The following is a 15694-nucleotide window of genomic DNA, read 5'->3' on the forward strand; positions in this document are numbered from 1 at the left end:
TTTTTGTTCTTTTTAATGCGTTTTGGAATTCCCTAAAGGAAAACGGACGGTTCAAACTCATTTCATCATAATTTTCTGGATCATCTACTGAGAAATCTAAAGGAATACGCACATTTGGTGCTCTCTTAATTAAGTTAGCTGCAATTGCATTTGCTTGAGCAGTCGGCGCTATCAGAGTAGTACCCGAAGAGAGAACAAGATTGGATTTACAGGGAGACTCATCTTTGTTTAGTAGGGCTTTAACGATGCTAAAAGCCTGATGGGAAGAAGCTACCTCCTGACAAGTTTTCTCCCAAAAACTGCGTTTTTTATACTTAACATATTTTCTGAGAGCTGCCGCCATTTCTTTGTATGCAGTCCAGTTTAAGATGGAGGGATATGATTTCGCCTTTCTTAACAATTTCCTTTTGAGGGCCTTAAGGTAGTTACATCTAGCGTCCCACCAAGGACAGTGCGAGTGTGTTGATTTAGAAAACGAGTACGATGATGAGTTTGCGCTTACCTGGAAGATATTGGTAAGTCTATCAAGGGAAGAGACATCCCCATTACCTTGAAGAAGAGCATTGACCTTCTTTGAGAATTGGCCCCAATTGATGTATTTTCGAGTATAGATAGACTTTGCATCTAAATTGCAAAAGGAAATAAAAATGGGACAGTGATCGCTGTCATACATATCATGCGAGATCTCAATATTAATCTTATTAATTATATCTGCGGAGCAGATGGACAAATCTAATAACGAAGGGGCTTGAGTCCCCTGGTATCTGGTATATTGTTTCGTGTTAAGCAAGCACATATGTTTTGTGCTAATCCAATCCAGGACCCGGTTTGCATCGGAAGATAAATGATCGCTCCCAAGTGCTGGATGGTGTATATTAAAATCCCCCAGTAAAACGAAAGGAGAAGAGATTTGCGAGTACAAGGATTCCAACCAGTTGTCATCAAATTTACCTCCAGGAGAGTAAAGATTGATAACCGTTAGTGGGAATTCTGAATTTGGTCCAATCCATATTTTAACCGCTAAGACCTCCACTGTTGACGGAGGAAGTGAGTGTGACAAAATCTGGGCAGGGATATTCTGTTCTACTGCAATTAACAATCCACCTCTAGTAGAATTTTGTCTTTCAGCTCGAAAGATTTTTTTGTTTTTAAGAGAAAAGGATGCAGACTCATTGAGCCATGTTTCCTGCAAAATTAAACACTGGGCCGCCGAAAAAGGGGGGGCCTGCAGCCAAGGGATCTTATTTTTGATCCCCCTAACATTCCACTGAATAAACCTCATGGAAAAAAATAAATAAAAAATAAAATTAATAAAAATTATAAAAAAAGTAAAAACTTTTAATTTTTCCCTTTTTTTTTTCTTTTAATTATCCGATACCCGAGAAATCCTCCGCAACACTGAAATGATTTATTTCAGCGAGGGACCGTTGATCGTGCACAACGCCTGGGCTCAGAACGTGACTATATTCAAGATTGGATTCCAGAAGGGCAATTTTAGATTGTAGCGAGTCAATCGTTGCCCTTTGAGTCTCGATTTGTTTCCGGAGAGTAATATTCTCTTCTACTTGTTTCTCTAAATTTCCTTGAGTCTCCCCAATACGTGCAATGCACTGTCTGTTGACTTCTTGGAGTTTTACGAGTTCATTCCCTTGGGGTATTAGAGCAGAAATTAGTTTTGTTAAGTCTTGTAAAGCCGAGTAGAGGTCCGTTATTTGTTTTTTGGGGATTTCGGTACACTGGACCGGCTGATCGCCCTTAACCTTTTGTGCAAAAGATTGCGATTTCGCTATCCTCCTTGCTTCCTGAAATGATATGTCTTTTTCTCTAACCAGGTTTATAATCTCTTTTTCTAGATTGTAAAACCTACATTTTTTGTCGAGAGCGTCGTGAGTCTCTTCGCATCTAAAACATTTAGTGGGTACCTTACAATCCTCGGCATGTGAGCCCCCACAATTTTTACACCTCTTATCTTGTTGACACCGGAGTTGTGTATGACCAAATCTTAAGCATTTATAACAAACTTTAGGGTTTTCAATAAATTTGGACACTTTAAAGATAAGTCTGCCGATCTTTATTTCGGATCGATTAGTTTTCCCAATTTCTTCAATAAGAACAATTGGGATAGGTTCTGCCGTCCCCTTCTTTTTAAATCTAACTATTTTTGTTGCGATGATATCCTGTGAAGATAGTTCTTCATTAATTTCCACTATGCTGTAATCCGTGTCAACATCACGGATGATGTATTTTGTTACAATATTCGTATCAATGATACGAATCCTTGCTTCCGGAACACTCTTTACAAAATCAGTTACTTTCTCCACTGAGCTTAAGTGCCGAGTAACTAGAACCAATTTTTTGTTTTTGTTTAGGGAAAAAGTGTCTTCTTTGTGGGTCAGTGGTCCGAACGTGGCATTGATTGATTTGGGTTTAATCCATGGCGACGGGCCATTATTACTATCAATGCACAATTTTATTTTGGGGCAACCCCTTTGAATTGCAATGTTTGCTTTGTCCCTCTCCGAGAACTCATTTGTAAGAATATAATTTAGTTTCCTATCCTTATATTTCCCCTCTGACTCAAAGTCTTCTGGTTTCCTCTTCGTCATTCCTGACGAAGAATCTAATACGATGCAGCCAGAATCAAAACTAGTAGAAAACGAAACAATTAAAAGGAAAAACTAGAAAAATCCTACCTTTATTTTCCAGAATCCAGTGCCAGCCACCTTGGCACCCCAAAAATAAAGAGAAAAACTTCAGCTGAAGTCAACGCAAAAACTGAAAAGCAAGCTAGGGAACCACCCCCAACAGAAACACCATAATGGATTTGTTTAGAGAAAACAAAAATCAAAAGCTGCGAACAAACCAATGGCAAAAACAAACACTCGAAACAAGAACAGCCTTCACTTCTAGCTGCCTTCCTTCCACGCACCAAAAATTAATACAGAAAGTAGAGCCGGAAAAACACAACCTTCTACCTTCCTTCCAAACCTCCTTTTTTCTACTTGATGAGGTGAGGGTTATACGACAGAATCTAACACTTTTAAAAATGTGTTCCGCATGAAATGAAAACAAATTAATTTATTGCTGTTATGGGCTGGTTTCACCTCTATTATTGTTAGAGATATTAATAAAGGGACTAGTATAAACCTTTATTGTTTTGGAATATCTTTGTAGTATTCTTAAAAAATCAAATACTAAATCCAACACAGAAGATTTGTATTTCTTTGCAAAATTTCCAAAGTATATTTTTCTGCCTTATTATCTTTTCAGCAAAAATTTATATTTCCGATCTGGCAATTTTAGAAACAGAAACGAAACACTGCGTTCCTTCCGTTTGAAACAGCTGAAAGACACTTTAGCAGTGTAGGTAGTTATGAACGTTAAAGAACAAACTCAACATGTGTTAGAAACGTACGGTGTTACACATCGGAGAATTTATCACATTAAACACTCAGAAGGTAAACTGGAAACTAAGGAAGAAAACCTGCACCGGCAGTCATTAACAAGTTTCTTTTTTGTATGTTTGAATCTTTATGTGTTTTCTATGAAATATTTGTGTACAGCGTTGTACATTTCTTCAATATCTTGTTCAGATTGCTCAAAAAAGTTATGAATGATTTTATTTCTACATGTAATGTTACAATGTTTAAAACGGGCTACCGCTTTATTTGATTATTACACATATTTTGTTATAGAAATTTTATATAGTTAAGTAATGTAACATTTGCCGGTATATCATATAATTTCATATACTGTGATATAATAAATAACATAACTGTGTGCGATATAACTGTGATATAATAATAAACAAATACTGTGATAGTTAATTATCGATTTTTTAAAAATTGTGTATAAAATTTTATGTATAATTATATGATTAAATTTTCTAATATTTTAGAATGCTTTCTTGCCTCATGGATATCCAGATAGTGTTAGCGAAGATTATGTAAAGTATCAAATTTGGGATAGCGTACAAGTAAATATTTATCATTTTTTTGTGTTATTCTTTAACAAATTCAATTAAGTTTTGTAAGAATTTTGATAAATTCATTTCTAATTAACATGCATCGACTAAAGAAGTTTGTTAATTAAAAAATATGAATGAATTTGAAAAACTTGATATATCTTTAGTTTTGTCAGTTAATTGGAGTAATAAATTAAACACATGTTGTTGAATATATTTTATATTTGTGTTTGAAATCTTAAAAATGCGCATTCTTTTAAATATATATTTTTTTCTTTTTTAAAATTATTAAAATTAAAATATTTCAGAGAATAATTGCTATGCTGATAATAAAAAGCAAATTGTTTCTATTTTCTTTCAACATTATCTCGTATTTCTATTTTATGTTACAAATGGTAGAAAACTGAATATTGCTCTTAAAATATTTTGCCATTATTTTAAATTTTTGCATTTGTAGTTCTTGAAACTAAACTTGCTGAATCTTAGTGATTACTTGTGGAATAGTGGCTATACTCACTATGGGAAATAGAATTAAACTAAATCTTTATTTTTTCTGGATAATTTTTATTGTGAAATATTGATATAGAAATTGATGACAGATATTGAAGTATGTTTTAATTTTGAACTCGAATTTTGTATTTGCTTATCATTACTCTCTTAAACATTGCCTAGATTTAGTTTCAAGAAGATATTATTACTTTGCAGTGTGATATCTTCTTTAGGTATTTCTTATACATTTACATTGCGTAACTACTATTGTCTAATTCTATAATGTATTCTTACTTTTTTTTTTTTTTTTACCCCCTTTGAAAAGAGTTGGTTAGCTTTCCATTGGGTCCTTAAGAAATAGGTGAAGTGTATATTCATTATTTTTTGGAAGAAGAAAGAAAACTATTTTGTAGACTTCAAAATATTCTCAATTTCTATTAACATTGTTCCATAAATTAAAATTCACTTTCATCAAAGCATTAGCCTATGCATTTTAAACATGCAATAATTTTTTGCAAATGAAGTTAAAGGATTTATACGTTCAATTTGGAAATTGAAAAAAAAAAAAAAAAAGTTTAAACTAGATATAGGGCACCAACTTTCATAGGCTTTATCACAATTAATGCTTAATAAATCTATTGTAATTTTATGAATTTTTTTTTATTTATCTCATTGAATGGATGGTTCATTAATATATCAGACATTTTTTTTACATTAAATGATCAAATGCAAAAGGAATTTTCAACATTGTTAATAAATGTGAGTAGTTGTAACCTATGCATTGCCAACACATTCATGAAAAACATACAATATCTTGTGTTAACAGAAGTGATTTGCAATTTAGTATAATTTGAGGGATTTAAAGTAACCAAGGATTGCATAGATAAGTTTTTATTAAAATATTTAAAAACTCAAAAATTTTATCAGAAATTATGAAACATAATTAATGTTTTCTGCTGATCTATTCCATACCTAAATCAAAGTTTTAAAAGGATTTTAATGAAACAAAATTAATGAAGGTGAACACATTAAAAAAGAAAAATATATTGCATAATGTTTGGTTTTAGATTATCTGATAAAGTGCGGTGGAATAGAGAATTTTGAAGCCACTAATGAACTTACATTTATGCAGAAGATTTCTGTTGTAAATATGTTAAAAAAAAACATGAACAAATATAGCGATTCTCTAAATGATTAAAACAATAAGTAAAGGAAACAATTTAGAGATAAACTAAATAATTTTAAATCAGGATAAAAATTTTAAGAGGCAATTTGTGTACTGCAAAAATCTCTATGTAAAATTTGAATTTGCATATCCCTTGATGGATTAAAAGGAAATTTGATATGTATTCTGTGTGTGGTCAAGAAACTCGTGTATTCTTTTATCCTTAGTTAATCCAGTTATCATCAGTTAGAACAATTAACAATCTACTAAAAAAATTTCTGTGCTCCTGTACAGAGCCTGAAATGTGGGGGAATAATTTTTTTACCCTAACTTTAGAACAAACAATAACACAAAAACTACTTTTACATCATCTTAAAATTTCAAAAATTAACTTTTCAGTATAATTTTCTCTAACTTTTAATGAATTTTTCAAAATTGATTTAAACATAATTTTTATCAATACCTGTTGTTTTTTTTGTTGTCGTTGAATTATAAAGCTTAATTTACTGTTTATTTAAATCTATCACTTATATATTTTTGTCTAATTTTGAATCTAAGTTATTTTCTTTGGACATTTTTATTTATGCTTTTGTTATGGAGTTTTTTTGTGTTGAATTTGTTATGAATTATTTTTTGATGCAAACATGCAATAATTTCTCTCAGCACTTTCTTTTAAAATTATTTCAATTTCTATAACTGTTTTAACTAATTTTTTCTCATATTTTAGGACTTTCAGAATTTTAGTGTGCATAATCAATATATCAAATAACTTTTTTTAAATATTTTCTTGCATGAGTTTATTAAAAAGGATTTTCTTTCGCTTAATTAGTTTTTTTTATATGTTCTTAATCAAAATATTGAAGTTTGAATAGTTGATTAAACAAAATAGAAAATTTGTATATCAAGTCTTTTAAATGTGTGCGAGTTGATGTGAATGCAGATCATAAAATCTTCACCAAGCCAAAAATATCATCATAAAAAACAAATACATAAAACAGAATCAAAAATGTTTTTAAAATGTTTATTTCCGAATTTTGCATATCATATATGAGTATTGACATTCCCAGCATGCGCATTGCATCTTACTTCATGAAAATGACTTATTTATGAGTTATCTGAATTTTGTAATTGCTTAAATTCTATTTTAATTATTGATATTAAAATGCTTTATCACATCATGATTTATTGTTTCAATCAATCACCTTTTGAATTCATCCTTTTAACTCCATGCTCGCATCTGAAACTTGGGCTGTCAACCAAACTATGGATGCTCTTTCATTTCCTAAAAATATTGGCAATTTCTCTGTCCTTAAGCCTTGAAAAGTTTTATCTTTCAGATCATTAACAGCTATTTATTGATTAGCTTTAAAAAATATTAATTTGAACAAAACTAAACTAAAAATTCTATTGGTTTGGATTGCAGGGCCATAAATATTTCTTGAAATGAAAGGCTATATTTCCTCATAAAGATAGTCACAGAGTACTTTGAATCGATTACTATTGAAGATATTATATATTACGTGCAAATCTCTCTTCAAAATATGCGTTTAATTTAGTAAAATAACTAGTAACTCTGGAGAATATTTTTTCCATTTTAGAAGCCTTGTATCATTCTTTTTAGCTTCAGTCCATGGTGTAAAACTAACAGGTTTAATCACTCAGTTGGCTATTACTCGGATCTTATTTAATAAATTTTGACTTCATGATCATCCTTATTGTATTACAACCAAGAAAATGATATTGATGATATTCTCTTGCACTTCTTGAAATATTCAATTCATATAAGAGTGTGTGTGTGTGTGGGGGGGGGGGGTAATGGAACAAACTTGATCTTAATTATCAATCAATACCATTTTTCTAAATTTTTCTCCCAAAAGCTGTTCTCTGCTCCATCTGTGAATTCTTCTGCTATTAGTATATATTGATATTAGAGGATTATGGCATTTTTTTTCAAAGGATTCTCATAAGTACATTTTTAAAAAATCTCCAAAGAGCTCATGGATTGCCTTTTGCTTATTTTGTTAATCTTTTGTTATAATTTAATTTCTTAAAAACACCATTATTAGCCTAGTAATTTCATGTTTACCTAACAGCCAATTAATTATATGTAGCCAGATTCTAGTATGGGAACTCAAAGAAACTTTTACATATATGTAGCAAATGCCAATATTAAAAATGTTTTTTTCTTATCCTGATACTTTAAAAAAATAATTAATAAGGGTGGAGATAAAAATGTCCTAAGGGTTGAATGTGAAATCCCAAAGACTTAGAAATATTTGTGTTTACTATAAACCAGCAGGCACATCAGGTAATCTATGAATAAACTAGTTCAAAAGGCAGAGAACTGTAGAGATTTTCAATGCAAAATCAGATAGTTCATGGAATTGAAACTTCAAAACAATTTAAGATGGAAGTTTAACCCTCTCTCTGTATAACTTTTTTTTTTTTTTTTTTTTTTTTTTTATCAAAATAGGTTCAAAAATTGCAAAACATTTCCTGCCAGACATGTAAGCTTTGAAAAGAGCCCACAAAATGCTGAAAAGCATGCTTGTATATTTCGCAGAACCATAGAGAACTAACACTGTCTGTTAGTCCAAATTTGAATGAAACTAGAAAAGCCAAAATATAACCACTAATGGGAAAAGAGCTGGTGGCATAGCTAAATAGACTGAAATAAAATCCATCCCTGCTGAGATTGTGGGTTGTGCAAATTTTGCTTATTTTAAGCTGCCTGTGGAAATCACAGAATACACAGCAAGAGGATTAAACTGTTTTAATAGTACAATTCATTTATTTAATTGTAAATAAAATTTATCAATTTGTATCTGTCAGTTGCATTCAGTTATCCTTCATTCTGCCAAATGCTGATCGAATATTAGAAATTTTTGTGAGATTATATCATTTTTAAAGAGGTTTGTTTCATCTAAAGTTGAATGTCTTTGTGAAATAAGCATGCACTCAGTATTATTTTTGTAAAATTTGCATCTGGTGATAGTTATGTTGTTGTTAATGACAAGGGCACTTGCATTGTGCTCTCAAAACTCAGCTTAATATTTATGTTTTGGCTTCATAAAATGAATCTTAGTATTTTTGATTAAAACATCAAGACATGGTAACCAAGAAGATGATGGAAAGCTTAATTGGTAATAGTGAAAATATTTGAATTTTTCATGTGAATTTTTATCTCTAAAATAAATAATTTTTGAATTTTTCTCTTTTATAAGAGTGGGAACCATGTGTAGCCTCAATAACAATAAAAATCTTCGTGAAAGACTGCTTGAACCAAATATTGGATACAATTTCTTCCAAGCTGAGTTTATAGTCCAGGGAATTGCTTCTGTCAGGCTTTGGTAACAATAGTTAAGTAATAAAAAATGTTTCTAAAAGTACTAAGTGAGATTAGAAGCATATTTTAAATTGTTTTAATGTTATAAAAGAAATGTCAAACTTACTCAAAATTAGCATAGTTTTATATAAGTAAAAATGAAATGTAATTCTAACATTTTATTAGAGAAGTCATATCAGCTGTGATAATTTTCTACAGTGTCTTTAAAACTCTAGAAACCTACTTTATGTGCAGAAAATTTATTTGTTAGCTAAATGATTCATGAAATAATGTTATAATAATTATTAGAATTTTTTATTGAGTTTTCAATTTGTTTTGTAATGTATTTACTTGTGAAATAATTCTATATTTCTTCTAAGTCTAATGATATCAGAATATAAATTAAAGGAGTGGTTTCATCTATATTTTGAATGTTAAAGCAGTATATAATAAAACATCACTAGTTTTTATGCTATGCTATCTGGTAGAAATTTTATAATTTTAATTTGGAATTTTTTAAATTTGTAATAAAACAATTCTTTGCTGTATATTCAACCTAATTATATCAATATGGAAGTTTATGTATTGTTTTAGTTGTTTTTTAAATACATATTTTAGAAAACATTTATTACTATATTCAATGCACTGTATTATATTAATTATAATTTGAAGCTTTTTGTTTTGTTTTTTGTAGGCATTTGCTAGCAGTATAACTGGAAGCATTTGTACTCATGCTGTTTTAAAAGGGGTTGGTGTTGGTGATGAAAATGCATCTGCTATTGCTGCTACTGTTACATGGTTGTTGAAAGGTATGTTTCTCTTTTGAATTAACATTATTTTTGTAAAATTTTGCATGAATTTTCTGAGAGAAATTAAAATGTCAAGCAAACTTTTTTCACCCAGATCTTTTTGACATATGCAACCAAATATCTGTTGCTATATTTCATATTTCTTTATGACTAATTTCATCATCTGACTTTCAGATTTGCAAAATGATTTATATATATATGTTACCTTAGTGAAGTACTGTGGCAAAACTCCAAAATGTTTATTTTTGCATTCAGAAAGTAAATGGCATATAAATTTAAGTTTCTCCATTCATTAAACAGATGAAAATATATACCGGCTCTTTCCTTTTTCCAACATACAGCAAGCAAGGTGTTTTCTGCCACTGAGGAATGTTGATGTTCTACCATAATGAATCTTGAAAGACAATAATATGACACTAAAATAGTATTTTAGAACACATTTTTGAACTGTGTATTTTTGTACAGTCATCAACAAAAAAATGGATTACCTCTGTAACTTTTTGGCTTATTATTGTATTTTTGCAAAGTTAGTGTCAATGGAAATGTCTAGAGAGGATTCTTCCCAATCAAAAAATTGATTAGCCAAGTCTACTACCTTAACATTTTTTCTTTTTGACAATCAGATTTTTTTTTAGCTGAATCGATTTGTCAGCATAAAATTAATCTCTTAATAAAATGTAATAGAATTATAATGATAATTTTGAGAGTTAGAGGGTATAAATATTGCTTTCAATGTTAAGTGAATTGTATGAATGTTTGGCAATATCTCGGAAACTATTATATATTTCTCAAAAATTCTTTCACTCATGAAAAGAAAATTATCATATTTCATTAAATCATTACAAATGCATAAATAATACAAATTTAATATTTTTATGGATTTTAAAATATGAATGTGGGGAAAAAAATGAATTGTAACATAGTAAAATTTTTGCATAGAAGAAAAGCTGCTATACTAAAATGTCAGGATCCAAAAAAAATTGTGTGCATACCTCAAGTAGTTTTTGAGGTATGCACATAATACTATATATTAAATTTATTTCAATTTATAGTTTTACTTTTCATACCAGCTTAAATGGCTATTATAATATCACAGCTAAATATTAAATTTGTTTTTAAATCAGGCAATTTTAATCTATCATATATTCTTGCTTTCTTTTAATGAATGAATGTTTTTTTCCTCTCACTTGATATAAAATTTGATTGCAGAACAAATTGACTAGAGAAATGTTTAAGTAAATTTTACTCTTTTACTGGCAGTTGTCGTTTGCAAGTAGACGATGATATAGAGATAGAAATAATTTCATTTCTTTCCATTCAGTAAGTTAATTAATGCTAAAATATGAAAATTAGCATCTATTATTTATATTCTCAATAGCTTAAAGTTGTGTACTCATTTATAAATTCTTTTAATTTTGGGAAAGATAATTTCAAATTGTCCATAAAATGATTCCCTCTGAGTTACAAAATATTCTCCTCTTTGCAAATGCATTTATGAAAAATTATAGTTTTAAACTTCTAGTTTGAGAAATTGTAGCATGATAATATGCTTGGCAGAATTCATTAATTTATTTGTTATTTGTACAGTATTTGGCGAGTTTGGGCCCTTTCACCATTAATAAGTACCTTTATTTGAAAGTTCTTTGTCTTGTATAATTCATAAAATATTTATTTCAAATATTATTTCTAGCATTTCTTCTTTGTCATATTTCTAGCATGTTGTGTTTATGAGGAATCATGTTTTCAATACATAGGAATTGATAGGCTTAAAGGAGCTATCTGAACTGAAATTTCAAAAGTTGATAAAAATATACAAGTCTGATGATTAAGCTTTGCAAAGTTTCAGCCATCTAGTTTTTATTTTTGTTTGTTTTCTATTTGCACATAGGTGGTAAGATAGATGGAATTCTTTTAGATAATATTTTCCATAGAGCTGATATAAATGGAGGTAGTTGGTCGCTTGTTTCTAGTCTAAACAAGTGTACGCAACATGAGCCATGTGATTTGTAAGAAATCTGCCTTTTTTTGCGCCATGTTGCAAATTTTGGCATATTCAAAAACTGCCGCGCAAGGTTTTGTTTCCCGGCATTGTGTCCGGACGGTTTTCATTTCTGGTTAACATTTCCTAAACAATTTATATATATATATATAACCATTTATATACGTATATATATTCATTCTTTGAAAACTAAGCAAACTGGTTTCGAAAATAATGTTTTCTTTTTTACATTAATAGCCGAGTTTATTGATTTAAATTATATTTACTTTTTTACTTTGTTTTTCTGCACTAATCAAAGGTGAGTATTTCTCTTCTTTAAATAAACATTTTATTTCTTTTCTTTACTCAAAAACATCCTTTAATTTTACATTACATATTCAAATACTTTTATCATTATCTCATACAGATAAAAAAAAAAAAAACTTTTTATAATAAAAGCAGATTATAAAAGTGACCCAAGTCTTTTTATTTCCTTGAATATTCTGAATAATATTTATTTTTTCTTAAAAAATGAAAAAGATTTTAATTAAAACTGTTAAATTATTTTGAAAGAAAAAAAAAACAACACACACTAGTTTAGAATCGAATCCAGGTTTTCTGAATGCTATGCCAGTGCCCTAACTACTACACTACTCGAGCGCTCATTCGGGTAACACATTATTAGTATATAAGCTAATTTGAAAGTTTTAAGGTTGACTATTGAGTCTTATATTTTCATTAATAAACATTCTAAATGTATACTATCATTATACAAGATCTCATTCTGAACTCAATTTTAAACCTCGTGCCTTCTCCTTGTTAATATCAGTTTTAAATATTTCGCTTCTGGTTTATAGTGTTGATGGTAACTTTGCTTCTAACTACTGCAGAAACAAAATTAAATCATTTTTGGAATCTTAAATGTGTTGATTTAATACAAAATAATAAGGAAATTCAAAATTTTTACGAAAACAGTGATTTTAGGGTATGTGCATATCGCAAGTTATTAATAAATGTTAACATTCAGACAAAATTTTTATCTGTAAAGATAGCATTTCTTTTTTAATAGTTTATCTTTAGAATATCCACTATTTTCTTTTTAGATCTTAATTAAAATTTATAAAAACATGCAATTACTGCTAGCACATTTATGAAATTTTACTATATAACATTTTCAATAAAATGTTTTAGTTTCACTATTTCATTCACAATGATGATTTAATATCTTTTACAGTATAATACGATTCGAATATTTATGGTAAAAAAAGAAGTATATTGGAAATAATAAGGAACTTTATTTGCACTAAAATAAATACACAATTGTTAAATGGTCAATAGTGTTTATGTAAACACTTGTATTGGTGAGAAAAAATCACGCCAAGCACTTGCAACACATTCGAGATTAAAATAAAGCAAGTAACAAAATATAATGCAGTTATATGAGTTTAAATGAAGCTTAATAACAAATTAAATAAATGGAATACAATAACTAAACCAAACTATGAAATATTATTCAGTTTTAACACCAAAATCACTGAATGATGGAGGTTACGAAATTTTAAATTGACTTAAAATGGATATTAACAGAATAATGTACATACCTGTGAAATAATACAGAACTATCCTTAGAAGCTTTTTCTTTGCATCCAATTGCACAGAAATAGTTAACCTTGGCTTAAATAAGTTTTAAAATCCATCAGTTAAAAGCGAGAAAAAAATCTGCCATTGAAATATAATGGAGAACGGAGAATGCAGTTACAGTGAACACAAACTCTGTCCACAAGTCACGTGATTTTATCTTGTCCTACACCAAAGTAAGGTTGCACTCCCTCTATCAGTATCACAGCTCTATGATTTATCCAAAATTTCATTCAAATGCTCTAACTTGTTCCATTTTTGAGTTTAGCATGCTCAGAGACAAAATGATGTAATTTCAAATATGCCTTTTTCTTTTTTTTTTCTTAGGCCCAAAATGGCCTAAAATATAAAGATTCAAATTTAAAGAATTTATTTGGGTACTTATTAATTAACAGGAGGATTGGTAATTTAATGGCAAAAACAAACAACCAAACAACATGTTTATTAGTTTTTTTTAGTTAGAGTTTTGGCTCTTTCATCGTTAATTGTACTTAGAAATTAATGATGAGGGATTGACACTCGTTCCTACATTAATCTAGTTTTGGTACTGTTTTTGGTGAGTTTGGGCCATGGATTCCAACATGACTCGGTACCCAGCAGAAAATTATGTCAAAATCTCTGTTGACCAATATTGATAGTTGCTCCATGATTTGTGCAATAATTGGATGACAAGGATAATCAAAATTTTGTAACTGTTGCAAAACTCTGATGTTGTTTGTGTATATTCAAAATTTACGAGTGTCAAATGAAGAAGCACTTTGTAGAGCATATAAAATAGCAGTTGCTTCTGCCGTGCATACTGAACAGTATTTGGGGAGAATATAATTGTAAGAAGTGTTATCTAAAATAACGCCAAAATCGACATGATTCATCATTTTTGAACCATCCGTAAAGATTGTTTTATAATTGTTGAATTGAGCGCGATGCTCAAGGAATAGTCGCTGAAGTGAGTGTGTATCAATACAAGATTTTTTGAAGCCAATAAATGGGTTTATGTGAGAAATCAGTAGTGTATTCCAGGGAGGAAAGTAGAAATGGTCAACAGACAATATTCTCACTTCAGAGAGTTGTGTGTCAGAAATGAAAGATTTCATGCATTCATAAAATGGATGGGTAGCCGTAGGAAGAGCATTTTAAATTCGCTCTAAGAATTGATTCAGAGTGGTATAATTTAAAGGATGTTTAGGTATAGATAAAATCTTAAAATAATATTGCAATGATAATTTCTGGCAATGCAGAGAAAGTGGAAGTTGATGGCACATCACATATAAACTTTGCACTGGGGATGTGCGGAAAGTTCCAGAGCAAATCCTGAGAGCAGAATGATGGATTGTATCAAGTTTTTTCAAAGTAGAAATGTTGGTAGAATCATATGCTATACAACCATAGTCTATCCGAGATAGAATTAAAGCTTCATAAACTCGGATTAATGATGTCCTATCAGTCCCCCAAGATGTGTTGGAGAGAACCTTTAGAATAATTAGCATTTTTTTTTTTGCAATTCTTTCGTAGAAATGAGGTGTGAGGGTGAAAAAGCGAGTTTTCGGTCGAAAATTACCCCTAGAAAACGAAATTCTTGGACCACGGGAAGAACTTTATTGTGTATATAAATTTCAGGTTCATGGTGAATACTGTGTTTTCTACAAAAATGGATGCAACTACTTTTACTTGATGAAACTATGTATCTGTTCTGATCGCACCATTTGACAAGACTATTCACAGCAGTTTGCAACTGTCTTTCAATCAATCACATGTTTGATCCCTGGCAAGAAATTTGTAAATCATCAACATATAATGTGCTTAAAACTGATGAAGGAAGTATTAAAAGAATTTTAGAAATATGAATGATAAAAAGGGTAATGCTTAGTATGCTACCTTGAGAAACACCTTCCATTTGAATAAAAGAGTCAGAGAATGTTGCTCCAACATGGACCTTAAAAATCCGATGAGACAAAAAATTTTTAATAAAAAGCGGTAATTGACCACGAAACCCAAACTCAAAGAGGGTTCGAAGTATCCCATAATGCCAAGTCTGATCATATGCCTTTTCTATATCTATGAATATCGAGACTAAATGATTTCTGAACACAAATGCATTACGGATTTCCGTTTCCAGCTGTAGAATATTGTCTGGAGTAGATCTACCTTTGCGAAATCCACTTTGATGTAATGGTATGAGTTTTTCCAATTCTAGTTGATGGATAAGCCAAAAATTTAACCAGTCTTTCAAATGTTTTTTAGCATTTATTAGGACATAAGTACATGTGTATGGATATTTACATTTGTAGGTAAATGAGTGCATTTATTGCTAAGATGATGACAATAC

The 15694-nt window shown here is 29.9% G+C and overlaps 1 protein-coding gene across 2 annotated transcripts in view; it reads left to right on the forward strand.

Annotated features, from left to right (window-relative positions):
* The first annotated feature begins 3317 nt into the window (after window positions 1–3317).
* Window positions 3318–15694, forward strand: part of LOC129972622 (RUS family member 1-like) — a 35656-nt gene continuing 23279 nt past the window's right edge. For both annotated transcript variants that reach the window (XM_056086825.1, XM_056086824.1), the window contains exons 1-3: window positions 3318–3517; window positions 3899–3976; window positions 9638–9752. In XM_056086825.1, the coding sequence (XP_055942800.1) occupies window positions 3374–3517; window positions 3899–3976; window positions 9638–9752 (337 nt within the window). In that variant the 5' untranslated portion in view covers window positions 3318–3373. The remainder of the gene's footprint in view (window positions 3518–3898; window positions 3977–9637; window positions 9753–15694) is intronic.

The sequence above is a fragment of the Argiope bruennichi genome, chromosome 6 (assembly GCF_947563725.1).
Source record: "Argiope bruennichi chromosome 6, qqArgBrue1.1, whole genome shotgun sequence".
NCBI lineage: Eukaryota > Metazoa > Arthropoda > Arachnida > Araneae > Araneidae > Argiope > Argiope bruennichi.